The 26,234-nt window shown below is 54.9% G+C and overlaps 1 protein-coding gene across 5 annotated transcripts; it reads left to right on the forward strand.

The window, feature by feature from the left end:
• Nucleotides 1-1,539: 1,539 nt before the first annotated feature.
• LOC116516051 (serine/threonine-protein kinase Nek3-like) lies at nt 1,540-25,994 on the forward strand. Of its 5 annotated transcripts, none has more exons than XM_032228414.1 (3): nt 1,540-2,280; nt 18,731-18,836; nt 19,679-24,142. In XM_032228414.1, exon 3 carries the CDS (start codon nt 22,446-22,448, stop codon nt 23,589-23,591), a length of 1,146 nt encoding a protein of 381 aa, XP_032084305.1. In that variant the 5' UTR covers nt 1,540-2,280; nt 18,731-18,836; nt 19,679-22,445; the 3' UTR covers nt 23,592-24,142. The 5 variants fall into 5 exon arrangements, 3 of the variants coding, with proteins under 3 accessions (XP_032084305.1, XP_032084306.1, XP_032084307.1); XM_032228415.1 differs by lacking the exon at nt 1,540-2,280 and adding an exon at nt 18,158-18,655; XR_004256301.1 differs by lacking the exons at nt 1,540-2,280; nt 19,679-24,142 and adding exons at nt 24,150-24,245; nt 25,458-25,994 and having other exon boundaries at nt 18,665-18,832.
• Nucleotides 25,995-26,234: the final 240 nt, after the last annotated feature.

Raw genomic sequence — 26,234 nt, forward strand, 5'->3', positions numbered from 1 at the left:
CTAGGAGAATCTCCCAACGACTATCTGCCTGATTAGGCCGCAGCTTGCCCCATTCCCCATTTGAAATCCTTGTGTTTGCGTGTGCTGCGCATGTACATTGGCACACATTTCGGTGGCTGGTGCAAAGCAGCCACCTTTCAGCATTCGTGCAAGCAGTTGTATTCATGGAAACGGCTATGATTAATGTGACTGTGGTTTGCTCAACCCAGTTTTGGCTTGCTCAGTGGAATTAGCTGGATATGCGCCGCTGCAAAGCTGCTGTAACCAGCCCGCCATTTTGGGTTGGGTGAGGTGGGACCGAGGCAGCAGCTGGATCAGCGTTGCCCCAAGTTGAGATGTCCCCCCCCCCTCAGTCCCTGCAAAAACACAGATAATAATGGGACTCCCCAGGACAAGATAGTAATAGCAGTTAGACTTATATACCGCTTCATAGGGCTTTCAGCCCTCTCTAAGTGGTTTACAGAGTCAGCATATTGCCCCCAACAATCCGGGTCCTCATTTTACCCACCTCGGAAGGATGGAAGGCTGAGTCAACCTTGAGCCAGTGGGATTTGAACAGCCGAACTGCAGTCAGCTGAAGTATCCTGCAGTGCTGCACTCTAACCACTGCGCCACCTGATCTTGGTCACATTGCTGGGTTGAAGGGTAATTTAGCTGAGGGGCAGAGGCCAGCATCCTGCAGGCTCAAGAGTTGGGGGGGGGCTTACATACAGCCGTCCACCGCTGCCATGGAAACAGCCAGCCAGGTTGCTATGGGGCACCTGGATGTTTGTAGGTAGGGCCTTGCCAGCTGCAAAGGCATTTTTTCTCACAAAAGACTGGCTGTGAACACTCTTTTGGGTGGCTGGTGATCTCTGAGCCCACTTCCCACTGGAGAGGTGGGTTCTAGAGAGAGGCGGGGATCCTGATGGGCAGTTTCAAACCCACCTCCCCTCTTCCAGCAGCTCAGCCGGGCCTTTCGTGGCCCGATTGCACACCTTCAAGCTCACCACTTGGTGGTTTGCAAAACTCAGGCCATCCCAGCATTTGGCTTTGATGGGGAAGATTGAAAGGCGCTTCCCTGGGGGGCCCCTGAGCACTTCTGATTGCCAAGAGGGGCACCAAGCTTGGTGCCCAGGAAAGAGATGGGACGGCTTGTTTGACCACCCATGGAGCAAGATCCGCAGCTGTGTGTGGTGTAAGGCAGCCCGTGCCCTGCTTGGGATGGCTAAATTGGGGAAGCCGGGCATCTCCACACATCATCAAACACATTTTGCTACAAACAGCGACCGGGAATGGCGCCTGGGAGATACAGAGGCTTTTTTATTTCTTTTTACAAGCAAATAATTTTATTTTTTCCCTTTTAAATTCATTCACAGATATACATTCTTAAAATTGCTATTTCACATTTATCTATTCATCATTATACTCATTTTACATACACACACACACACACACACACACACACACACACACAGTTTGGATCACTTCCTTGCCTCCATCTTATTTTGCAACAACTTTACTCCTTCCATCTTCTCATCCTCCCTTCTCTGCCTTCTTCTTTCCTCCTCTCCTTTCTCCTTTCTTCTTCCCCTCTCCTCTCCCCTTCTCCTCTTGGGAGATATAGAGGCTGATCTCCTCCACGCCCTGGGAACTAGCGGCTTGCCCCCGATCTCCACCTCGTCCCCTACAAACGGTCCTTCTCGAGCCGCTCCAGCGTGGCCCCTTCGAGCCCCGGGTTCCGTGCCTCGCTACTCCACTTCCCCACGCATCCGCCGGGCCCATGGGCGCGGCGCGTGTTTGTTTACCGGCTCCATGGAGCCAAGCGGGGGCGCGCCTTCCGCAGCGCTGGGGAACTGGGTGACGGCGCCCCCTCAGCCGCTGCCGGCTTGTTTTGCCAACGAAAGGCCGGTCGCCGCAGCAACCAGCTGGCAAGAGGCTGCCTGGGCCAATAGGGCAGAAGGCAAGGGATCTGATGTGGCCGCCCAGCTTCCTTGGGCTGGAGGCTGAGCGCTCCTGCGAGCGGTTGTGCCGACCCTCCTCCCGCTCTACGCCGGGGCAGCTTCTCTTTTGCCTTCGGGTCCTTTGGGCCATGAGCGGGGAGGGCGCGTCCTGATGCTGGGGCCGGACCAAGCTCGCTTCCCCCACGCACGGAAGGAGCTGGCTTCTTCGGACAGTTGCAGCTTCTTCTGGGGCATCCTGGGAGATAACGATCCCAGCCCCACCCAGTCGCATCCTTTGGGGAAAGGCACAGCTGGGCCTTGCTTAGGATTGCTCGCAATGGCCCCGTTTGGTCACTCGGTAAGAGAGCGCGCTTAAAGAGGTAGGAGCGGACGGGTTCGCTTGCCTACAGTATCCAATGCCCTTTAGCCCGGCTTTTCATGCAGCGAAAAGGCTACGGTGGGTCTGCCTGGAACCCTGTGCTGGAGAAGGTCAGGCCTCCTCCCCGCCCACCTGCCCATCCATCCTGCCTCCGACTGGACATTGTGCACTGCACAATTCAGAGAAGCGCCGGAGCTTTTGCCAGAAGTGGTCGATAAATCGATTCTTCCAGCCTTCGTCATTCTCCATTGCATTCCGATAGACTCTAACTTCTCTAATAATGTAATAACAGTAGTACTAACCCTTGTAACCATATTAATTGTACGTATCGCCATTATATTTACATTGTACTTTTAAGTTTGATACTCATTAGTAACTTTGGTTAATTTTTATTCAATACTAGTTGAAAAAAGAAAGAAAGAAAGAAAGAAAGAAAGAAAGAAAGAAAGAAAGAAAGAAAGAAAGAAACAAACAAACAAACAAACCGAAAACACCATCAAAGATTTCTATTTCCTGTTTTCGGCTTCTGCTTTCTAGCCAATGGCTAGGTTAACACCCTGGTTAAGTTCCAGAGCACCCCACCCTGCCCCCACCTCCGTTGGGAGGCAGATCACTTTTCTGGGGTGATCTGATCCAAGCGATTCTTGGGAATAGTGTCACATTAAAATCTATTCCACTGCATAACAATGTTTAAGAATGAAGAGAGAAAAACCAGGGGTGGGTTTCAAAAATTGTTGGAACCTCTTCTGTAGGTGTGGCCTGCTTTCCGGGTCCACTGGTGGAACCTCTTCTAAACGGTTCGGTAGATTTGACGAACCGGTTCTACCGAATAGGTGAGAATGGTAGGAACCCACCTCTGACAAAAACCCTCCCTCTGTCTCTGTCTCTGACACACACACACCTGCTATTAACCTAGTGGAGAAGAACCAGATTCATCAGGAAGGGGTAGCTGCCATAGTACCCATACCCATCTAACCTTCTTCCTCTCCCCCTCCTAAGACTCAGGTTAGACTTGCTGATAATCTCAGCTTCCTTTGCTGGTGCTTTCTAGTCCCATAGAGAGCTGGCCATAGAGAGGGGACCTTGGGACCCTGGTTCTGAGTCCCCTTCAGGCTTAGTGGGGGGCTGGGTGAGAAGGCAGGGAGAGTTGTTTGCAGGTGCCTGGAAACAGGTCGCTGATTAACCAGGCGCTCTTCGCAGTGGAGCCAGGTGCCAGCTGGAAGGAGAACTTTCCCGGGGCCCCTGGATGACCTCTAGCATCCAGCCAAAGGCTTTGAGCTCTGGGCCGTTTTTGAGCTCCCCTGGAGCTTTCCCCCCTGCCTGATGGTATGCAGAAAAGAATTGGTGGACTCCGAGGAAGGCAAAACCCCTTGGCCTCTTGTCCCTGGTCACCCGTCAGGAAGTCTTCTGCAAGGGAAGGCATGGAAAATCTTGGTCATATATTTCTGTTCCACTTCCCCCCCTGCCTTCCCCCCCCCCCCGCAACGCAGCGGGGTGCACACACAGCAGCTTTGGGCTTTGTACATGGGGAAGGAAGTGGACTGCAGAGCAGGTGCCTGGGCCCATGCAACACACACACACACACACACACACACCTTGAACCCCAGTCAGCTCAAGGGGTGGTGAAAGGTCGCTGCAAAAAGTCTCCAGCCCAAGATTGTTGGTGACCTACATCTGCCTCCCCAGACCAGCCCTCCCCCCCTTCTCTCCCCCCCCCCCCCCCCGGCTCCAAATGGCAGCACAAGCAGTTCAGTTATGTAAGCAGAAATCTGACTCGCCTTCCTGGGTAAACATGGCTGAGCCCTTTTTACTTTTTTTACTCTTACTTTTGCCTTTATTTGTATGCCGCCCTTTTCCCTAAGGGGACTCAGGGCGGCTCACAATTCAAAAGGGAGGGGGAAACAACAAACAATAAACAATACAGCATATTAAAAGAGAAATACGCAACAATCACACCATTCGAGTGGGGCTATAATCTTAGCCCCAGGCCAGCCGGGACAGCCAGATCTTTACAGCAGCGCGGAAGGACTGGAGGGTGGTGAGGGTCCGAATCTCCACGGGGAGTTCGTTCCAAAGGGACGGAGCAGCCACCGAGAAGGCCCTCCTCCGGGTAGTTGCCAGTTTGCACTGGCTAGAAGATGGGATTCGGAGGAGGCCTAATCGATGCGATCGAATCGGTCTAGTGGAGGTAATTGGCAGAAGGCGGTCTCTCAAGTACCCAGGCCCACTACCATGAAGGGCTTTATAGGTGATAAGTAGCACCTTGAAGCGCACCCGGAGATCAACAGGTAGCCAGCGCAGCTCGCGGAGGATAGGTGTTACGTGGGTGAACCGAGGTGCACCCACGATCGCTCGCGCGGCCGCGTTCTGGACTAGCTGGAGTCGCCGAATGCTCTTCAAGGGCAGCCCCATGTAGAGCACGTGCTCTTACTGGGGAAGAAGCCCCCTGGATGGAGGGCGCAGGGCGTCCCACGGGCCCAGGTACTTCCTTTCCTCCTGCACAGGCATCCTTGTGGGGCGGGGGGCTTTGGAGCTCCCCCCAACCAGGAGTTTTGGGTGCAGGGAGAGAAGCTCTCCTCGGCCAAGATTACACCTGGTTGTTCCAGGAAGGGGTGGCCCGAAGAGCTGGGGAGGGGGGAGGAGGCTGCAGCAAGGAGCTGCCTGTTTGTCAAAATGAAGGGAGCCCACCCACCCAGCCACCGGCAAATCTCCCCCATCCAAACTGCGCCCTTCCCCTCCCCTGCCTCAGCCTTTGCTCTTGCAAGCTCAGCATCCCGCAAGTTTCCAGGAAGGGAGAGGAACTCTCCCAGACTTGTTTGTGCTCTGTTGTGGCTTTATGGTTTTGGCTGGCCCTTTGCTTAGGCCCGAGGGCAGCCAAGTGAGGACGGAAGGATTCGGAGCTGCTCCAGCAGTGTGCCTGGGTCCTCCCTCTGGGACCCCTCCCTAACTCTCTCAGGTCTTCCTCCGCTCCTCCTGGCACCCACAACGGGAATCCGAGGAGGGCTTGGAATATCCCTGAGCTCATCTGCCCCATTGCCCATGGATGGATGGGCTTTTCTCATCATTGGTTAATTGGGGGGGGGGGGTTTGCCCCATGAGAGTGGCTACTTTCCTTGCCTCCTACCCTTCATGGTATTGGACCTGGGTACTTGAGAGACCGCCTGCTGCCAATTGCCTCCACCAGACCGATTAGATCGCACAGACTAGGCCTCCTCCGAATCCCATCCGCCGGCCAGTGTCGACTGGCGACTACCCGGAGGAGGGCCTTCTCTGTGGCTGCTCCGACCCTCTGGAACGAACTCCCCGTGGAGATTCGCACCCTCACCACCCTCCAGGCCTTCCGCAAAGCCCTTAAAACCTGGCTGTTCCGACAGGCCTGGGGCTAAAGACTCGCTGCCCCTATCTCGAATGGTATGATTGTTGCGTTTTTAATTATGTATTGTTTTGTGTTGTTGTCAATGGTCTGTATCCCCCCTTCCCTTGTTTGAGTTGTGAGCCGCCCTGAGTCCCTTTAGGGAAAAGGGCGGCATACAAATGAAATAAAACTCTAAACTCTAAACTCTACCATGTCTTCCCACAAGAGGCACATGCCACTCTTTCTACCAGCCTGCTGGGCTTCTGTCAACCTGGGACGGGGGTAGCTGCCATCCCACAGAGGGGGAGCCGTGGGGCCTTTCGACATGCACAGCTCCCCTGCCCATCCCTGTAGCGGTGCCAAGAGAGGGAACCTGAACTCCCTGAGCCGTGTGGGTCACCGCCCTCCACAAACAAACCCTGGCATGCCCTAGAAACCCAGATCTTCCTAGGCAGGCGGCCACACCTTTCCACGCAAGGGAGACCCTGGGAATTCAGGGGCAACACCTTTCCCCAGTGGCCTCTTCCTTCCCTGAAGCAGAGGGTGCTATCGATTCCTGGCTATCGGTATATTTACTGTACATTTAATGAATTACTCTTCCTTGGAAGATCGGAGCATAACGTTCAACGGTCTCTTCCTTGTTCGGAAGATTAAGGGGAGTGACCGGCCTAGGGAAAATGCCAACTTGGGCCAGGCTGGGATCTGATTGCCCACTGGCCCAGTGGCCTCAGCAAAGCTGATGGGCAGTTGAGGGGGCTCTCCGGTTTCTCTGCCTTCACTATGAGGGCAGGTTGACCCCTCCCTCTGCACCACCATGGGGCCCCCCTCCAGACTCCCAACTCCACACCCAACCGGCTGTTTTCTTTTTTAAAAAATATTTTTTTTGTTCTCTATGTACGATAGGTATATATTCACATAGTTATTATTCTTTTTTACATTCATGGTTCCTATACGTTTGTCGTTCCATTTATAGAATGATAATATTCCATTTGGGTTGCTTTGTTTACCATCCCTCACCTGTTTTGACACCACCTTCTTTTCCCTTTCTTTTCTCCCTCCTTCCCTTCTCTACTTCTTTCCTTCTCCTTTCACTTCCTTCTTCCCTTACCTCTCCTCTCCTCTTTCTCTTCCCCTTCCTACCCTCTCTCCTTCTCTCTTTCTCTCCTTCTCCCTTCCATCTTCCTCTCCTCCTCTCTATCTTCCTTCCCTTCCTTTCCTCTTTCTTTCTCTCCCTCCCTTCTCTACTTTCTTCTTTCCTCGTCTTTTTCCCTTCCTTCTTCCCTTACCTCTCCCCTCTTCTTCCTTTTCCCCTTCCTACCCTCTCTCCTCCCTTCCATCTTTCTCTCCTCTCTATCTTCCTTCCCTTCCTTTCCTCTTTCTTTCTCTCCCTCCCTTCTCTACTTTCTTCTTTCCTCGTCTCTTTTCCCTTCCTTCTTCCCTTACCTCTCCCCTCTTCTTCCTTTTCCCCTTCCTACCCTCTCTCCTTCTCCCTTCCATCTTTCTCTCCTCTCTATCTTCCTTCTCTTCCTCTCCTCTCTTCCTTTCTCTCCCTCCCTTCTCTACTTTCTTCCTTCCTCTCTCCTTTCCATTCCTTCTTCCCTTACCTCTCCCCTCCTCTTCCTCCCCTTTCTCTTTCTCTCCTTCTCCCTTCCATCTTCCTCTCCTCCTCTCTATCTTCCTTCCCTTCTCTTCCTCTCCTCTCCCTCCCTCCCTTCTCTACTTTCTTCTTTCCTCGTCTCCTTTCCCTTCCTTCTACCCAACCCCGCTGTTTTCTTGACTCTCCTGATTGGCTGGAAGACAAACAGAGAGGCAGATTTCCCCCTCCACCCACAGCCCCCATGATGAGGGAGTCTTTGTGCCCAACCCAGCACTGGGGAGGGGGGAATCAAAAACTGTCCCTGCATGCACATTCCCTCCCGATGGAGAGTGGCATACAAACATTGCCTGGCATGGGTAGTGTTAATGCACTGGCAGCATCTCTCAAGCTTCCCAAACCCCCAGCAAAAAAATCACCCCAAAAGCCAGGTCCCGAACCCCTTGGAGCCAAGGTGCAAAAGGAAAATCTGAAGCTCAGGCCAATTCCTCTAGTGCCCCACAAAAGCAGGGGGGCACTAGAGAGGGGGGGCACAGCATGGGCCCCTAGAGCAGCCCTCCCTCTCCAGATTCCTGCTCTCCCCCCCCCCCCGTGTCCAGCCAGACAGCTCTGGTGCACGTCACGCCTGAATTCCCAGGAACTCAGCATCTGGAAGGAATCGGGTTCAGCTGCCCGTGAACGAAGAGCAGGAAACGCTATTTATAGATCAAAGGTTGAAAACAACAACAGTTCCACCCAGCCAAAGTTCTCCCTTGTTTTTCCGAAGTTTGTTTTTCCGTGTGACTTCTGGGATGTTCTGAGTCCGTCTCAACTTTCCATTGGGCAAGTGCCCAGAGACACATTTCTTGGAAGTGCGCGGACACACAAACACACACTCACACCCCAGTTCAGCATGGCCTAGAAGCGGCTTCTGCTGATGCAAATCCGGGCTGAGGATGGGGGGGGGGGAGACAGGGAGGGAAGGGCAGTTGCCCTCAGCAGCAGGTCAAATGGGTCGGGGGGGGGGCTTGGCAGAGGAGACGGGGGGGGGCGTCATCCCCCTCTCGTCTGCCGAGGCAGGTTGCCATTATTGAAAATGTTGAAAACAAAACTTTTACAAATATTTACCTCCCTCCCCCAACTTCCCAGAACAAATACAGGGTATAAATCTCTAACAAAGATATTCTAAGATAAACTTTAAAAAAAAAGTTAGTATCATCTTTCATTTGAGCTTTAACTCCTCTTTGCTAGGCTAACTCTGAACAGATTATATCATTCCTTGTTTCTTCAGTCACAAACTATCTGGAATTTCTTAGTCCCATATTTATTTTGAGTATAGTCAATCCATCTTCTCCACTCCAGTTTATAGCTCTCGTTTGAGTGGTCCTTGAGATATGCTGATATTTTAGCCATCTCTGCTAAGTTTGTTACTTTTAATGTCCATTCTTGAATAGTAGGCAGATCTTCCTTCTTCCAGTATTGCGCCACCAACAGTCTTGCTGCGGTTATTAAATGCAAAATCAAGTTAGTCTCTATAACTGTACAGGTTGCCATTAAGTCAAAGGGCTCCGGCGAGCCAGAAGGCCCCCTCCGCATGGACATCGGGCTCCCCCGAATCTCCCCAAGGCCCGATTCCATTTTGCTGCTCTTCTGCTATTTGGTTGATTGAATGAATTTATATAGCCAGGCATTCCACTTGCATGTGTTGGTAGCCATTAATTGGACTCCATTTGGGGTTTCTCTCCCTCCCACCACCCCCAGAGATCAATGCTCCAGCAGGGGGCCTTGTCCATACAGGCTCAAACCAGACTCTGGCAAGGGCCCTGGGCCCTTGAGACACAGACAACTCTGGTGGAAGCTTCCTGGTGGCTCTTAAAAGCTCTGTTGCATCCGACTGAATCCTACAAGCATTGGTGTGAATACAGTTATCCCCAGTAAACGAGGACTTCTCAGCGTTATCCCCTCCCTGGACTGTGAAGCCAGCAAGCAAAGCTCACCGAAGCAGTGAGGTGGGGGGGGGGTTCAACATGCATTGGGGTGAAATTCTGAAAATAGAGGGGGGGGGGTCGGTCTCCTTTGCAACCAAGGAGCCGAGGTGGCGCAGTGGGTAGAGTGCAGCACTGCAGGCTACTTCAACTGACTGCTAAGCTGCAGTTCGGCGGTTCAAATCTCACCGGCTCAAGGTTGACTCAGCCTTCCATCCTTCCGAGGTGGGTAAAATGAGGATCCAGACTGTGGGGGGGGGGGGGGGCGATATGCTGACTCTGTACACCGCTTAGAGAGGGCTGAAAGCCCTATGAAGCGGTATATAAGTCCAACCGCTATTGCTATTGCTAACCAAGGGAAGCCTGACTCACAGGCACTGCCAGGAGTTGCGTAACCACACTGGGAGCCAAGAGGAGCCTCTGCCGGATGACCCCCAAGCGTGGGAAGCCTTGACGTCACGCTGGGTATATATTTCCAAAGACACTGCACAACAGCTGGGGAAATGCCCGGCCAGAAGCTTTCGGGAGGAGCTTAGGTGGGGACTAATTGATGGATGGGCTTATGCAGACAGGGCTGCCTGGTGGTGCTCAAATCAGGCAGCTATAATCCGAGACCAAGCATTGCCTGTGCATCATTCAAAACATGCCCTTGTGCCTATTTGGAAGAAAATCCCCAACTGATGTAATTAGGGTGGCTCCTCCTCAGAAAAGACATGCGAGACACCACGTCTCAATCAATGTGTCCACAGCTGCCAGATGCTGCCCTCCTAAAGAGTGGCCTTTCAAGCCACAGAGTCAGCAATGGCACCTCTGGTGGCTTTGGAGGGCTCAGAGGCCTTGGCGCTCTCCGGCACCTGCCAGAAAAGAGAAGGGCCACTGCCCCTCTGTTGGACCCCCCCACACACTTCCTTCCTTTTCCATAGCAGTTTAGAAGGCCAGATGTTTCTGGATCACTTTTAAATTCCGACGTGTGTGTCAGCCCCTGCTCTGAGCATCCTCGATGCCCCACCCCCCTGAAAAAGATGCCTGGGATTGCCTACACCTGGGAAGGAGGAAAAGGGAAATATCACCTTGAGAATAATTTGGTTTGGTTGAAGAAGGAAGGGCCCAAGGGAAGCAGGTGAGGTTCCCGTCTCTCTTGGCTTGGAGATACACCTTGGCCCAGCCCACCCACTGCATGCCAGGCCTTAGCATGTCACAAGCCTTCCTTTGACCCCGTAGCAGGTCTCCAGCCCCATATCCTGGCTTGCGCGGGACGGAAGGGAGGGTCCCACTCTAGATCAGAAATCCTTAGAAATGGGAGCAGAGCAGGGGACTCTGCGTGGTCCGAGCAATGGGGATGTCCTCCTTGGAGAGCGTCCAAACTTCCCAGCCTGAAGCACTGGACCCTTGGGCAGCCGATGCCACGTCAGATGGCTGGGCGTTCCCGGGTCTCTTGGCTGGATAGTTGGCCTGGAATCGCTGAGCCCACCCTGCCCTCCTCCCTGGCACGTGGGAGAGAGTCCATCCTTTTCCCAGGTGAGGCGCCCAGGGCAGGTGTCTGCGCTGTGCAGAATGGGCCACCACTGACCCTGGTGGTCCTCCCCCACTCCCCCCGACCCAACATTGCCACTAGTTTCCCCTTGGAAGAGCTGCAACCAGCTCGCTGGCCCGTATGAAGGGGGTCTCCTCCCGATGAGAAGGAAGCAGATTGAGTTGCATGCCATTCAGCGGTGGCTTTCAAAAATTGTTGGAACCTACTCTGTGGGTGTGGCCTCCTTTGTGGGAGTGGCTTTCCACCCATGTGACCGGATGGGAGTGGCTTGCCGCCCATGTGACCGGATATGAAATTATGAATTAGTACTTAGGTCGGTCCAAAGTAGCTATTCAGAAACTCTGGCATTGAAGCATGCAAGTCTTAAAGCTGCCAAGTTACAAGATCCTTGCCAGTGGTGGGTTTCAAAAATTTTTGGAACCTCTTCTGTAGGGGTGGTCTGGTTTCCGGGTCCACTGGTGGAACCTCTTCTAACCGGTTCGGTAGATTTGACGAACCGGTTCTACCGAATAGGTACGAACTGGTAGGAACCCAGCTCTGATGCCATTCCTCCCTTGCTCCTGCTGGGCCCAGAGGGAGACTCCTGGCCTCTTCCCCCCCCCTCTCGGGGAAAGCCCCCCCATTTTCCCTGGAGGCTGTCGGAAAGAGCTGGGCCCTCCTGCTGTCTGCTGAGCGATTGCCCTTCTCAGCAGTGGAGCCACGGAGGGATTTAACTCCCCAGTTGTCGACTCTCTCTCTCTCCCCCCCTCTCTCTCTTAAAAGCAAATTGCACCATCACTTTCCAACAAAATGTTTATACTGTCCGTCGGCCTATTTTTGTTAGAGGTCGCCGGTTTCATGTTGGAAGGTTTAAGGACGTTTGAATTATGCTGGCCTGGCTGATGAATCCGCGGCGTCCTCGGTTACCCCCGTCTCACACAAGACATGGAACCATAAACAAAACACCGGTGTGTGTGTGTGGTGTGTGTGTGTGTTGCCAAACACACAAGCTCAGGTTATTTCTTCAGGGATCTTTTCAGTTTTAATTGGGCGGTTAGCTTGGTGTGATAGAATTCTTTTGCCAGCCCACCCACCCACCCACCCACCCATTTCTTCTGTTTCCCCAAGCCCTCTGCACCCCCTTCGGCCTTGCTTGCCACCTTCCTCGCGTGACGAACTCCCTTCCAACCGTGGCTGGTTTCCTGCTTCAGCCAACCTCTTTCCCCATCTCCTCCTTGGGATGCTCTGCTCCCTTTCCAGGCGGTGCCCTTCTCTATGCTGGAAGGTCTGAGCAAGCCTTGATGGAGGGAGGGAGGGAGCGGGGGGGTCTCTTTGGGAAGAAAGACGCCTTCTCTCTCCATGAGGTTTTTCTTCCTTCCATCCCCAAATACAGAAAGCTGCTGGCTGTCTGGGGAAGCCACACATGAGGCTGGCAGCACATGGCCCTCGCCAGCAGCTGTGGCCAGGTAGGTCCGGTCCGTCTGCACGCCTCCATGGGCTGCACTCAATGGGAGGCTTTGAGGCCCTGGCCAGAGACGGCGGGTGGAACCTTCCTGAATGTGGGACACAGGGCTGTTTCAGAGGGGGGGGCTATAAATAATGCCCCCTTGCTTGTGCCCATTCAGTGTGGGCCTTGTCCTCACAGCATCCTGGGCCAGAGCAGAGCAGCATTCGGAGAGGGGGGAAACCGACTTGGTGAGGGAGCTCCGTCTCCCGAGTGCCCCGGGGCAGCCAAATTGGCACCCTTGTTGGGCCCCAGGAGGCTTGCTTCTCCCTCCCATCCCAACCCTTCGGCCTCCAGAAGGGTTCCTGAGGCCGAGCAGGAGGGAAACAAGGAAAAGGTGGCAAAAGCCAGGAGGAGAAAGTGAGGGGCCGGTCTAAGCGGGATGGACAGATGGGGCGGACGTGGGCAACACTGCCCAAGCCAGATGGGTGGAGGGGGCCACAGTTCCACGGAGGCTGCCTTGGCCCCTGGCATCTTTGGCAGCCGAGCCCAGAGAGAAAGTCCACAAGGCGCCACGGCCAGGAGAGCCGTGGCTGGTGGCAAGGCCACAGCAGGGTTGAGCCGAGGTGGCGCAGTGGTTAAATGCAGCACTGCAGGCTACTTCAGCTGACTGCAGTTCTGCAGTTCAAATCTCACCGGCTCAGGGTTGACTCAGCCTTCCATCCTTCCGAGGTGGGTAAAATGAGGACCCGGATTGTTGTTGGGGGCAATATGCTGACTCTGTAAACCGCTTAGAGAGGGCTGAAAGCCCTATGAAGCGGTATATAACTCTAACTGCTATTGCTAATTTGGCAAAGCCTGGCCAGTCCCACCTATTCCCTTGCCAATGCTTCCTTTATAAGAACCGAGGTGGCGCAGTGGTTAAGAGTGCAGCACTGCAGGCTACTTCAGCTGACTGCAGTTCTGCAGTTCAGCGGTTCAAATCTCACCGGCTCAAGGTTGACTCAGCCTTCCACCCTTCCGAGGTGGGTGAAATGAGGACCCGGATTGTTGTTGGGGGCGATATGCTGACTCTGTAAACCGCTTAGAGAGGGCTGAAAGCCCTATGAAGCGGTATATAAGTCTAACTGCTATTGCTATTGCTATTCTCACTGCTGCCCGGAGGGCTGCTGCTCCCCAGGGTCTTAGCTCGCCAGGCTCGCTGCCCGAACTGAGGTCAGCCCAGCGGGACTGCCTAGGAGGTGGAAGCTGCATTGCTGCACCCAGATTTACACACACACACACACACGGGCGCCCTGAGGATCATCTTGCTTGCAGCATTCAGGGCTGTGCCTGCCTCCCCAGCCCCCCCAGCCCCCACCCCAAATCCAAGGAGGGAGGGGGTTTGCTGGGGAAGAGGCTCCCTGGGCTGCGTCTGTGAGCGGAGGGGAAGTAGCAGCAGCCGAAAAGAACAACGGAGGAGGAGGAAGGTAATTATAGCTCTGGCCCTTTTATACCAGTTGTGGTGCCGAAAGAGGAAGGAAGCCTGCACGGAGCCCTTTGACGTCAGGCTCCCCTCTCCTCCCCCCCGATGCGTGAATGAGATTCACATGATGAGACCTGAGAGGGAAGAAACTGCAGCTTCTCCCTCACATGCTCCCACAGCTGTTGCCCAGCAACAGGCTCGGCTCCCCCCCCCCACCCACCTACCCATCACGGAAGGAGAGGGAGGGGTCTCTTGGGAAGGCCCAGCCCCTCAGTCAGAGGCTGCAATCTCTCCTCCACCTCCTCCTTTCAGGACCTCTGGGGGGGGGGGGTCTGCACCTGCTCAACAACCCCCCCCCCCTGGAATGGAGGCTGGTGAAAACCAGACAAGGAAACTTTGGGGAAGGAGAGATGGATGGCAACCACTCGGAGCTTCTTCGAGCTCTGCAGCTGCCCGGGAAAGGCCCAGCTCTGCTTAGGAAGCCCTGCTTGAGGCCATCAATTAGGGCATTTTTGACAAAACCTGACACAGATCCTTTGGGTATCCGGTTGGGGATGGCGACGGGCAGCCCAACTCCAAAGGGATGGAGCCGTTTTCGTTCCGCTGCCCCCCCCCCCACTCTTGCTTTCCGATGCCCTCCTGGGGAGGCGACCACGCCTCTGGGCCTCTGATGCCCACACTCTTGATGCCCATCCTTAGGACAGGGCCAGGACTGCAGCCAGAGGGTAGTTGGTGAGCAAAATTGCCCTCTCGGCTGGAAAGCATCCAGCCCAGCCTTAGGGGAGGCTGGGGGTCCGTGGGCTTCCCTGGGCCTGAAGGCGGCTGAAGGGAAGCACCGCCCCCCCCCCCCCACCGTGCCAACCGTGGTGATCCTCAGGCAGAGACGGAGAGCCCTTTGCTGCCCCAGAGGCTCAGGGGTGTCGTCATGCTCCTTTCCTCAGCCCAGCTGGCGAGCCACCCCCCCTTACAAGAAAACAGCTGCACCAAGGGATGGGGGGTGGCCGGCCTATGTTTTGCTGACCCTGGAAAGCAGAAGCAGCGACGGCTGTCTCAGGAACAGTTTGTTCTTTCTGATTTCCGCTTTCTAGGTGTTTGTTAACTACGAAGAAACTGTGGCTAATCCTGGCACAGAGCCAGCCCCCCCCTCCCCACCCACATTGCATTGGTTGAGGCAAAGCCCAAGATCAACACCACAAAAATCTGGCCCACACCGTTTCTCATTGTTTTGCGTGCCTCTACGGCTATAAAGATGCATCGGAATCAGGCGAAATCCCCACCTCAGTGCAGACACCCCTTGATCTCCCCACCCCCCCAGGCTCAGTGAATCCACCTTGTCTTCCAAGCGTTAGAAGCCAAATAAAGGGCTAAAAAAAAGAAGAAATCTTCAAGGCATTTTAGGTTTAAATTCAAGGTCCAAAATTAAGAGTATCAGAGGAAAAAAACAGAAAGGAATAACATCTTTGTTTGAACGTATGATATACAAGGACAATAATGAACATAAGCACACGCGATACTTGATTGGTGGGATTATGCATAATTGAAAACAGTGATATACAAATATAAATGGTTGGTAAATCTCACATCGGGATCTGCGATTATATCAAGGTATACTGTTATTAAACAGACAATCAAGAATGTCAGGGAATTAATTTTTTTTAATTGAAAATTTTGGAAAAAAAACTTTTACAAATGTTTACTTCCCTCCCCCACCCTCCCCACCCAAACCCCACCCCCCCAATCTCCCCCCCCCCCGACTTCCCAGAACCAATACAGGGTATAAATCTTTAACAAAGATATTCTAAAATAAAACTTAAAGAAAGTTAGTATCATCTTTCATTTGAACTTTAACTCCTCTTTGCTAGGCTAGCTCTAAACAGATTATATCGTTCCTTGTTTCTTCAGTCGTAAACTATCTGGAATTTCTTAGTCCCGTATTTATTTTGAGTATAGTCAATATTAATTGTAATTGAATACACATTGTACAATGAAAGGGAGGTATTTAGTTATATTAGATGAAAAATCTGTGATTGTAAATGTAACTGAGAATATGGATGCAAAAACACTTGTAGCCAAACGACACGCTGTATGTAATGGATGAGATCATTTTTTTAAATAGTTTTTTTTTTATGTTTAAAAAAAAAAAACAGATTGCAAAAAAAGAGGAAGCAGCCAAATAAACCGTGTGAAAAGGTGGATGCAAATCCTCCTCCTAATCTCCACAAACAAGGCTGAGTGATTAATTACAGTCACAACATTGCAACATCTGGCTGCTTTCTTTGGCTTCTTGAAAATAACAGTTCCAGAGTGCCGCTTGCAAGGTCAGAGCCCTTCTCTTATCACCACGCTTGCCAAATATTATCCACCTGGCTTCAAAGCCACCAAAGCCCATCTCAGCCACTGTCGGTGTGTGTGTGTGTGGGGGGGGGTTGCCCATCCTGCAGAGGTGCCAGCTATGCTCCAGACGGCAACCCCAGGGAGCAGGCAGAGAGGCTGCCTGGCAAGGAAGCCGCAGATAAACAAGACCCTCAGCAGTTATATAATGAGGCCATGACGTCCTGAACACGATGTTCAGAAAGAGTCTTATCGGCAAACCGCAGGAAGCCCGAGAGAGAAGGGAGCCACCAATTAGCAGGCTGCCGAGGCAGAACAGAGCTGGCTCCCTTTTGCTGGCTCTTCCCTCCCCACAACTTCACGCCATAAGTTCTAGATTAAGGAGGGCTCCCACAGGAACCCTGCAGACGGGGTGCAACCCCTAAACAGCCATTGCTGGGCATCCGGCGCTTCCTTTAAGCCAGTTCTAGCACCAGCAAAGTGGTTTGCCCTGGAAGCCGTACCGGGGGGGGGGGGCAGCCTTTCTCTACATTACCCTTTCTTCTTTTCCCTCCTCATCCCAGGGAGAAGGGGGGGGGAGATTAAGAACCAGAAAAGAAAGTCTGGGAAAGGCTTCCAGCCTCCCTTCGGCTCTTCCCCTCTGCCCCAGTCCCAGCTCCATCTGGAAGAAGAAAGGGCATCCTGTGGGCTGGCACTGGGGCAGCTGGCCACCCTTGAGAGACTGGCAAGCAATGGGCTGCTCTCAGAGAGCCAAGCTTTGAGGAGAAAGGGGGCAAGGCTGCACCCCAAGAAGGCTTCCCTGGTGTGGGAGAGCTCTGGATGGGGTGCCTCCTTTAAAGCGGCTGAATGCTCTCCAGGCGGAAAGAAAACAGAAACGCCGAGCCAGAATTGCCTGGGGTCGTTGCGGCTAAACTAATATTCTGGCTTCGGTGCCTTTAAAAAAAATTATTTTTTTTTACTGCTTGTGACTTTGTTATTATAGCTTGCTATTCCTGCCCGCCCCATGGCAGAGTAAAATATTTGGGAAAATGAATCAGCGGCGTTCTTGACAGCTGTTCACACACTCCAAAACTGGAAGATTTCCTGGGCTAAAGAGGAAAAAAACATTCCTCCAGCGCACCCCCCCCTCCCCAGGCTCAATCCCAAACTCCTCTCCAGCCTCAAAGGAACAAGGGAGGAGGGGAGATACACACTTTAGAGAAGACCCCAGACCCTTTATGAAGCCACCTTTTTCTTCCTCCAGGCTGCCCTCTGAGACCCAGCTGCAGAAGGCACCGCCCAGCACCACCAACCGGGGAATCCCCTGCCCAGTAGCGGGAGAAGGGCACCCCCTGCTGGTCACCTTCCTCACCCCTCAGGCCCCCTCCCGGCTTCGTGGGGGGGGGGCTTCCTTCCCACCCTCCCAAAGCTTAGGGTGGGGCTGCCAGTTGAGAGCCAGCAAGGAGCACCTGGCAAAGCTGGGACAGCCTTTCCCAGGTACCCCCACTGAGGTTTCTCCAGGGGCTGCAGGAGGGGGCTACGAGACCCTCTCCACCGTGCCCCCTTAGAAATCTCATCCCCGAGGAATGCAGGAAGAGACTGCCAGGCTTAGAGGAAGCCACCTGCATTGCGTGGTTTCAGCCCCTCTCCCTCCGCCTCGGCCAAGGAAGATGGCACTTGAGGAGGAGGTAAGGGGTAACAACTGCAGGTCTCCCAGAAGGGGTTATTCTGGAGGAGCCCAAGGGCCTTCCAGCTGGCACCCAGGGAGAAAAGGCCAGAAGCTTCGGCCCTGCCTCCTTGCCCAGCGGGAGGGTCTACCTTGCCCTCCAGCTGCCTGCCCATTCATCCGCAGTGCAAGGCACAGAAAGATGGTCTGCCTGGCTCGTTCTCCATGCCAGTGGAGTTGTAGTAGTAGTTTATTCAGTTTGTATGCCACCCTAATCCCGAGAGACTCAGGGCGGCTAAGAATCAGAAGGGGAAGGGGATACAAATAAGAAAATAAAAGACAAACAATTTAAAAATACAACAACAGTCACAACCTCGGATGGGGCTGGAGATTCAACAGCCCCAGGCCTGCCGGAACAACCAGGTCTTAGTGGCTTTGCGGAAAGCCGGAAGGGTGGTGAGGGTCCGGATCTCAAACGGGGAGATCGTTCCAGAGGGCCAGAGCAGCCACAGAGAAGGCCCTCCCCCGGGGAGTTGCCAGTCGACACTGGCCGGTGGATGGGGGCCTCCAGGCCTGGCAGTAAGTGGCCCTTGGCTTCGATGTTGGCCTGGGGAGCCCAGTTGCCCTCCGGCTGCCAAAGCCCAGAGGCTCCCACACGCCTGTCCCACCGTCTCCCCGTGCAGAAGTGTAGATTCCGGGTGGTACCTCCCTCTCTCTCTCTCCCTCCCTCCCTCCCTCTCTCCCTCCCTCCCTCTCTCTCTCTAGGGGCACTTGAGGGCAGGACTTCTGACTCTCCAGGTGACTCTCCACATTTCCTTCTTCAGTGGGCTCTCTATACCTTCACTGAGGGTGCAGGGACTCGGGGTGGCTGGGCGTGGAGAGCCGCGGGGACAATGTCTGTCAATGCAGGGACCTTCCCCTTGGCTCTGGGAGGCTCCTGCAATCTTTGTTCGATGCATTGTGAAGTTTGCAGAGCCGAGGCTGAGTAAACAGCCTCTTCTCATTCTGTTTATTTGCAGATCCAATGCATCATCAAAGCTTATGTAAGTTCTTCCATTTGGCAAGGGGACAGAGGCAGGATTGGCACAGAAAGTCTAAATTATGACCTCTTTTCTTAGCAATAACAGAGTCTCACATTGTTCGCGAAAGACGATCCGAATTGAAGGCCCAGAAGTGAAAGTCTTGTTTCGCCTGTGAAAAGGGAGGCCACAGCCAATGGGGTGGGTGAGTACATGCCTTTCTATAGGGCTAGATTGCTTTCACCATTGCGGAGGGGGCACCTGGAGTCAGGTGCAGTTCCTGGTGCCCAGTGGGTGACTCTTCACTCCCTGGGGCCCGCTGCAGCCGAGGACAAGTAGTGTCCACTCTGGGGCCTCCCTGGGTGGAAATAGGGGCTGTTTGGGGGCTGTTCCTGGGGTGGGGGAAACATTTGCATCCTTCCCCCCTCCCTGAGCAAGCGCCCTTCAGCCCTCCGCCCCTCTTTGCCCTTTTGGTGAGCAGCAGCAGCACCAAAACAAAGGACTTGCCAGCAGAAGCCGAGAACAAGACGTCCTCCATGCTAACAAGGGACGGGTTGCATAACTTGGCAGCAGCTCCTTGCCAGGATTGCAGCAGCCTTTGGATGGCACCCAGGGGTGGGGCAGGCGCTCCCCGGCCTACAGACTCCCCGAGCCCAGCCAAGGCAGGCACGCGACTCCCTCTGTCCCTCTCAAAATACCCCAAGGGCGCTGCATGGATTGCCACTGTGCCAGGTGCGGAGACCGTTCGGGTCCCTCGACGCACCTGCAAGAGCCAAGGGCTGGGGTGGGGTGCGGGGCGAATGGCCCCGGAAGGAGGCTACAAGGGCTGTTTGGATGCTGGTCCTCCTTGGTCACCCAGCCAGCCACTTTCTGCAGAATGCCCAGGAAGGGTGGCAGGTGGTCAGAGCATGCAAGGGCTGTTTTTCTCCGCTGTCTGTAGCCACTGTGGTTGCTCTGGGCCTCTGGAGAGTGGGGAAAACTCTAGCGCTCTCTCTCTCTCTCTCCCTCCCTCCCTCCGTGTCCGTCCGTCCGACCTTCTTCCTGCAGTTGGAAGGACCATGTCAAAGCCACCTCCATGCCGGTGATGTAGGAGAGAAGGAAACGTCCTTTTCTGTGTCCCAAACACAGTTCTGGTGAACCAACCTTCAGATGAAGCTGGGCTTGGTGGACGCTCCGCGAGGCTCACTCTTCCACACCCTGGCTTTTTCCTTCAGGACTGCCCGACAGCAATCCTGACAAGTGCACTAGGGGTGCCTGGCACCAGGATCTGGGACCGGCCAGGAGACTCATGGCTGAAGGCCATTGCGGCCTGGCATTCTTGAGCTAATGGGACGGGTCAGTCCTACCCAAGGAAGGTGCAGAAGGTGCTACCCGAGGAAGGTGCTTAACCTGGTCTCAAGGATGCGGGGGAGGCGATGCTGAGGAAGGGTCTGCCATCCCTTCACCCACCTCTGCCAATCTTCTCAGATGGGAACAGAGCTCTGCAAAGCCTCACTTTGCGCCAAGACAGGGAATTTGCCAGAGAACGGCTTCCCAGGGACAGTTTCCAAACCGCAAGGCGGGCGGAATGCAGGGGCCTGTTATGTAACCTCTTGAAACGGGACGTGGTCGGGGAGACAAGCCAAGGCTGCAAGCTTGGACCTTGCAGGGTGCTCCACACTCCGCCGCCCCCCCCCCCCCGCCTCCGGAGTCTTCTTACATAACAGCGTGGAACCAAGAACATTTTTCTGTGTTGTCGTCAATTTGTTTTGTACTGGGCCGAGGCACAACCCTCCTCCCTCCCGCCTTCCACTTCCCCTATTTCTGCTTTCCTTGACGTCAGCGCGGGGGTCCCGCCTCTCTGTGCTCCCTGTAGCCTTGGGGAACCCTGAAAGTACCAGAGCTGGAGGAAGTGGCGGAGCACGGAAGAAGGGGCAGCCCGAGGCAGGCTGGGGGGGGGCTATTGCCTGCACCTGAGCACTTAAACGCACGGCACCCCTGGTGCAGAAAGAGGGCTCGGGCCTCTGGATGAGGAGGGAGGGAGGGGGGCCTTGCAGTGTAGCCTCTCAGACCGGCGTTCCGACCTTTCCAGGATGGGAAAATCAAAACCAAGGTTACTTTTTAACCCGGTCCATGTGTCCAGTGAGGTCAATAGCTCCCTTGAGGTACTGCCAAAGCTGCAGCCTTCCACTTGGGAGAGAAATGGGTCTGGGGGAAAAGCACCTGCTTCTGGACCACCGTCTCTTTCCAGGGGTCTGTCTCATGACTGAACCCCTTTCTGGAGGCAGAGCCAACAGTAGAAGTTGTCTCCCCTTTACCCAATCACTTCCAGAGGTGCCTTTGCTGTGCATCAACTTCCCCTTTGCAGCTCTACTGTAACCTCAGAGCGGGGTGTGTGTGTGTCTTGTGATGTGTGTGTGTCCCTGAGCCTTAAGGCACCCCTAAATCTCCTGCAGCCCTGGACGTGGCACACAAGGCTTCAGCTGCATTTCAGAAAGTGCCCATGGGGGTGAAAGGTCAAGGGGCCCGAGGTCCGTCAATGAGAGTCTAGAGCTGCCCTTCTGCCCCTCCCCCCCAGAGGAGGCGGAGCTCTTCTTCTGCCCACTTACACACCGCCATTGGGGGGGGGGGGAGATGCTGACAAATGTGCAGTCTTGCCCGCTTGCATCCCGGAGAGTGCTGGGTTTGAGAAGCAACCGGTTATCAAAACAGCCACCATTCATAATTTGCTGTGAGGTTCTGAGACCCACCTATAAGGAGCACCGTGTGCCCACCGGACACTTCGGGCAGGTTACTAAAATGAGTTCAGTCCCCGACTGCCACAACAGCTCACCCCCAAAGACCCTTCCCCATGTATACAGGGCTTGACATGACCAGCACGCCCCCCCCCCCTCATCCACCAGAGGCCGCATGCAGAGGGAGGAGCCTTTTCTGAACGTTTCTCACTTCCTGGGTTTGCGTATTGCAGTCTTTGGAGTCCTCCTGCCGGCCGGCCTGGGAGTGAACAGAATGCACCCAGGCTCCTTGGCGGGACCGACACACACACACACACACACACACCAGGGAGCATCTGGAAACCCTCCTCCTGGGCTGCCGCCTGGTTTGCAGGGATTCCCTCATACGGCAAGCGGGTAGCAGCGTCGTCCCCTGGCAGAAGGCCTCCAGCTCCCGGACTCCGAGCATGAAGCCAGGGGTGGGGAAGACAGGCAGCTGCATGACTCTCTGGGGAGCAGTGGGTCAGCTCCGGTCACTTGGGTGGGTAGTCCCAGTCTGACCCTCCTGCCTGAGGCCTTCCCCACCAACCAGCAGAGTGGCCACTAGCAGGTGACAATGGTGGCCCAAAACTGGCTGTCGCCATTGGGAAGAGCACCTCTCTGGGTTTTGTTCCTGGCCACTGGCTGACCAAGCCAAGGACAGGGTTTGGGGTGCCCAACTTTGACAATGGGGAAAGAAGGGGGCCACAGAAAGCACCTTCTTGATACTTGTGACCCCCAAACCTGCTGCTTCCACCCTGGGTGGCTGGCATCCCTCTCCTGCACATCAGAAGAGGATTCACTTGGCAGCTACAGAGAAAGGTGGGGAGGGTCCTCTTTTAGTCCCCTCCCTGGCCTTGCCGCTGAACCAGCTGAGGGGGGGGGAGGAGTGTGGCGGTGTCATAGTCATTCTTATGATGCAGGCTACCCTGGCACCCTGGCCTGACTTCAGCCATGCCCTGGAAGCCAAGGCCAGGCTGGTGGCTGAGTATCCCCTGCTCCTGGCCCGCTCGTCCTCCGGCCATGGGTAAAGGGAGGGGTCGGCCCGGGGGTCACGGGCAGAGGGGCCTCGGTGGGGCAGCATGGAACAGTACGAGCCCATCCTCAGCATCGGCCAGGGCTCCAGCGCCGAGGTCTTCTTGATGAGGAACGCCAGCACGAAGAAGCTCTTTGCCGTCAAGAAGGTCAAGACGGTTCCCGGGAAGCGGCTGCGCAGCAAGGAGGCCATCCTGCAGGAAGTGGCCATCTTGCGGCAGCTGCAGCACCCCCATGTGGTGGCCTGCCATGGCCACTTCCTGGACACCGAGGAGGCGCATGTTTTCATCGTGCAAGAGTACTGCGACGGGGGCTCCCTCGACCAGCATATCCAGAAAGGGGGTCCCTTTCCCGAGAGCGTCATCATGCGGTGGTTTGTGCAGCTGGCCCTGGCGGTGCAGTACATCCACACCCTGAGGATCTTGCACAGGGACATCAAAGCCTCCAACGTCTTCCTCACCCAGACCTGCATCCTCAAACTGGGGGATTTCGGCATCTCCAGGGTGATGGACGGCACCCTGGAACTAGCCAGCACCTTTGTGGGCACGCCCTATTACCTCAGCCCCGAGCTCTGCCGGGACCTTCCCTACAGTTCCAAGGCAGACGTCTGGGCCCTGGGCTGTGTCCTCTTTGAGATGTGTGCCCTGCAGCCCCCCTTCCAGGCCTTCAGCATGATCAGCCTGTTCCATAAGATAGTGAACTCCAGCCCCAGCCCCGTCCCGCCCAGCTACCCGGCCCCCCTGCACAGCCTCATCCAGAGCATCCTGCAGAAGGACCCCACAGTCCGGCCCAGTGCCAGCACCATCCTCACCTTCCCCTACGTCCAGCAGCACCTCAGCCTTTACTTCCTCAACCGGGAGCCTCGGCTCCCCCGCCAGCTGCCGCCAGAAGCCCCTCCCGAAGGAGAGGGGGCTAAGCCCAGTCTGCTCAAGGCCGCCCCAGAGGGCTCCCTGGCCCCCTTGAGTGGTGCAGCCGAGGCGCCCGGCTCTACCTGGCGCCCCTCCCTGCAGCGCGCCTGGACCCTTGCAGACAGCCCGAGTGTCTATAGCAGCGCTTCGCAATACTCGGCCGACTTTGAGGACACAAGCACTTCTTCCATCGGCAGCAGCTCAGATGCAGATTTCCCCGTCAACACCGAGGCAACCGAAACCTGTAAGCCTACTTCGCCAGACACAAAGGCTCCGGCCTTATAAGGGTGCTGAAAGACTGTTCCCAGATCCCTTTGCCACCCTAGAAGAGCACGGCTTGCCTGCCTAGTTTGCAGTAAAGCGTGCCCGCGTGCCCACTGTTGCTAAGTTTATTGCAACAGTGAACCTGAAATGCCAGCATCCGTGGGAGAACCTATAAAACATACGGTGAATTTAGTGCAGGCTAGAAAGTCCCTCTACCCCAACAGCCAGTTTCTCAATAACGTGGGAGGCCAAAGGTGGCAGTTTGGCATCCTTGAGAAGGCGTTGCCCACAGATGATGCCAGTCTCCTTCTCACCTCCTGCCCTCCCCCTCGATGCTTGCCCCTCTGCAAGCAGGAGCATGTGGAGCCTCCCTCCCCTTACTGAACCAGGTCTCCCCGTGCAGCAGGGGGCTGGATCAGGCTTCAGGAAGCCATTGGCACCCTTCTTACTTTGCTCTTTGAATCCTGCTCAAAGCCAAAGCCTTTCTTAAAGCGCGCCAGACTCTGGGCTGGAAAAGGCTCCAGAGAACGAAGGGCCTTTCCCAGCCCAGAACAACCCACTTCCTTTTCCTCCTCGCAGCTTCTGAGGACAACTGGGAGGCCCGGGACTTTGAGGACTCGGAGGAGGCCGCCCTGGCCGATGCGGTGGACACGCTTGAATGGGCCATGCAAGACAGTAAGTCCTCTTCGGCCACTGGGAGCCTGCAGAAGGCACATGGGTGGGGCCGCTCTGCTCCACAGCTTCTATGACTCGCTTCAGCTCCGCTTGCCTGACCCACCAAGGGGAGCCTCTGGGAAGCCCCCCCCCTCCTCTGGCAACAGGGGCACCGCCAGGCTTCCCTTGGCAGCAGCACGGGGCACCTTGCTATTTCTTCTGGGGCTTGCTTGGACTCCTTAGTCTGGCCTACAACTCTGGCGGGCTCCTATCCACCCAAGAATTAAGCAGAGCAGAGCGAGTGCTAAGCAGCACGCAGCGCGTTAGCTCGAGAGGGTCATTTGTTAATTCAAGGTTGGGCTGCAAGAATCACTGGGCCTGTGATGGCGAACCTATGGCACACATGTCAGAGGTGGCACACACAGCTCTCTCTGTGGGCACCTGCATCGTCACTAGCTGGTCTTCACAGGTGCTGGAAAACAGCCCCCAAAACAGCCAAAAAACCAGGTCGTTTTTCAAGCTGTTTTCAGAGCGCTTTTCGGGCCATTTTTCCGGCTGTTTTGGGGCAGTTTTCTGGGGTGTTTTTTAGGGCATTTTCAGGGTCAAAAATGGCCTGAAAACAGCCCAAAAAGCAGGCATGCATGCGCCAGCCAGCAGGTCTTCGGGGAACCGGCACCCCTGTGTGCACACGCATGTCCCAGTTTGGGCACTTGGTGCCGAAAAGGTTTGCCATCCCTGCACTAGGGAACACTGTTTGATGCTAACACAGCCATTCGGTTGGCCAAGAGAACCTGCTGCTTTCTGTTACCGTTGCAGCCTCTGAAACTGCTTCCTTGCCAGCCCCCTCCCTCCATTTTGGCCTCCCTCTGCAAACAACCCCGTCCTTACCTGGCCCAGGTTGCTACTGGTTCCCCCTTCCCCAGAGTTCCCTAGAGCAGTGTTTCCCAACCTTGGCCACTTGAAGATATCCGGACTTCAACTCCCAGAATTCCCCAGCCAGCATTCGCTGGCTGGGGAATTCTGGGAGTTGAAGTCCGGACATCTTCAAGTGGCCAAGGTTGGGAAACACTGCCCTAGAGAACCCTGACTGACCCCGCTGGAGCTCTTCTGACCCAACTCACAGTGGCCAAAGGGAAGCGCCTGGCCCCTCCCTCCCACCCCTGTGGAGGGTTCGGATGAGGCGCTCAGCTGCCCCTCCCCCAAACCAAGCCTTCTGGTGTTGCCCATTTTCAGATGACAGCGACTTTGGTGGAAGCGACTCCGGCAGCTTCGGCTCCAAGGACTCGGAGCGCCTGTCAGGTTGGGAGGATTTCGAGGACACGCAGGTCGGCCGTTTGCTGCGAAGCCTAGATCTGGAACAGGGAGAGGGCAGCGCCGGATGCCAACCAAAGCGAACGTAAGGGGGCTGCGGCCATCCCCGCTCACCCTGGAAAATCAGTGAAGGCAGGATATTCTGGTCCACCTTCCCAAGCTATCACCTGTAGCTCCCCTCCCAAAAAAAAGCTCAGCTCAGAGGTTTTTTTGCACTGCAGCACCAGCGCTGCAGTTGTTCTATTCCCAGAACCAAGATCCGTTTTTGTAAAAAGATTTTATAAAGAACTGCCAGAAAGAGCTGACCCAGTAAACGTGCAAGACCTGCTAAGGAAAAAAAACCACTGTAACCAACTGCAACCTCTTCAATTAAGTGCCTCCTCCTCCTTCTCCTCCTCATTCCTCCGATGCTTTCGGAATATTCCCTTCACATGCATATACACGTGTTCATAAAACCTACAGACGTGTCTGACTGTTTCTTTCATGAACAGAGAGAACAGATGGTGGCTTAGACTCCCCTCCCTCTTGTGGGCATAGGAAGAAAATGCCCCAGGTGGAGTAGCAATAGCAGTTAGACTTATATACCGCTTCATAGGGCTTTCAGCCCTCTCTAAGCGGTTTATAGAGTCAGCATATCGCCCCCACAGTCTGGGTCCTCATTTTACCCACCTCGGAAGGATGGAAGGCTGAGTCAACCTT

This window comes from Thamnophis elegans, chromosome 12 (genome assembly GCF_009769535.1).
Source record: "Thamnophis elegans isolate rThaEle1 chromosome 12, rThaEle1.pri, whole genome shotgun sequence".
Classification (NCBI taxonomy): Eukaryota; Metazoa; Chordata; class Lepidosauria; order Squamata; family Colubridae; genus Thamnophis; species Thamnophis elegans.

Excerpts from the sequence above, each read along its gene's own strand:
- LOC116516051 (XM_032228414.1), top strand. The coding sequence starts at position 22,446 with ATGGAACAGTACGAGCCCATCCTCAGCATCGGCCAGGGCTCCAGCGCC.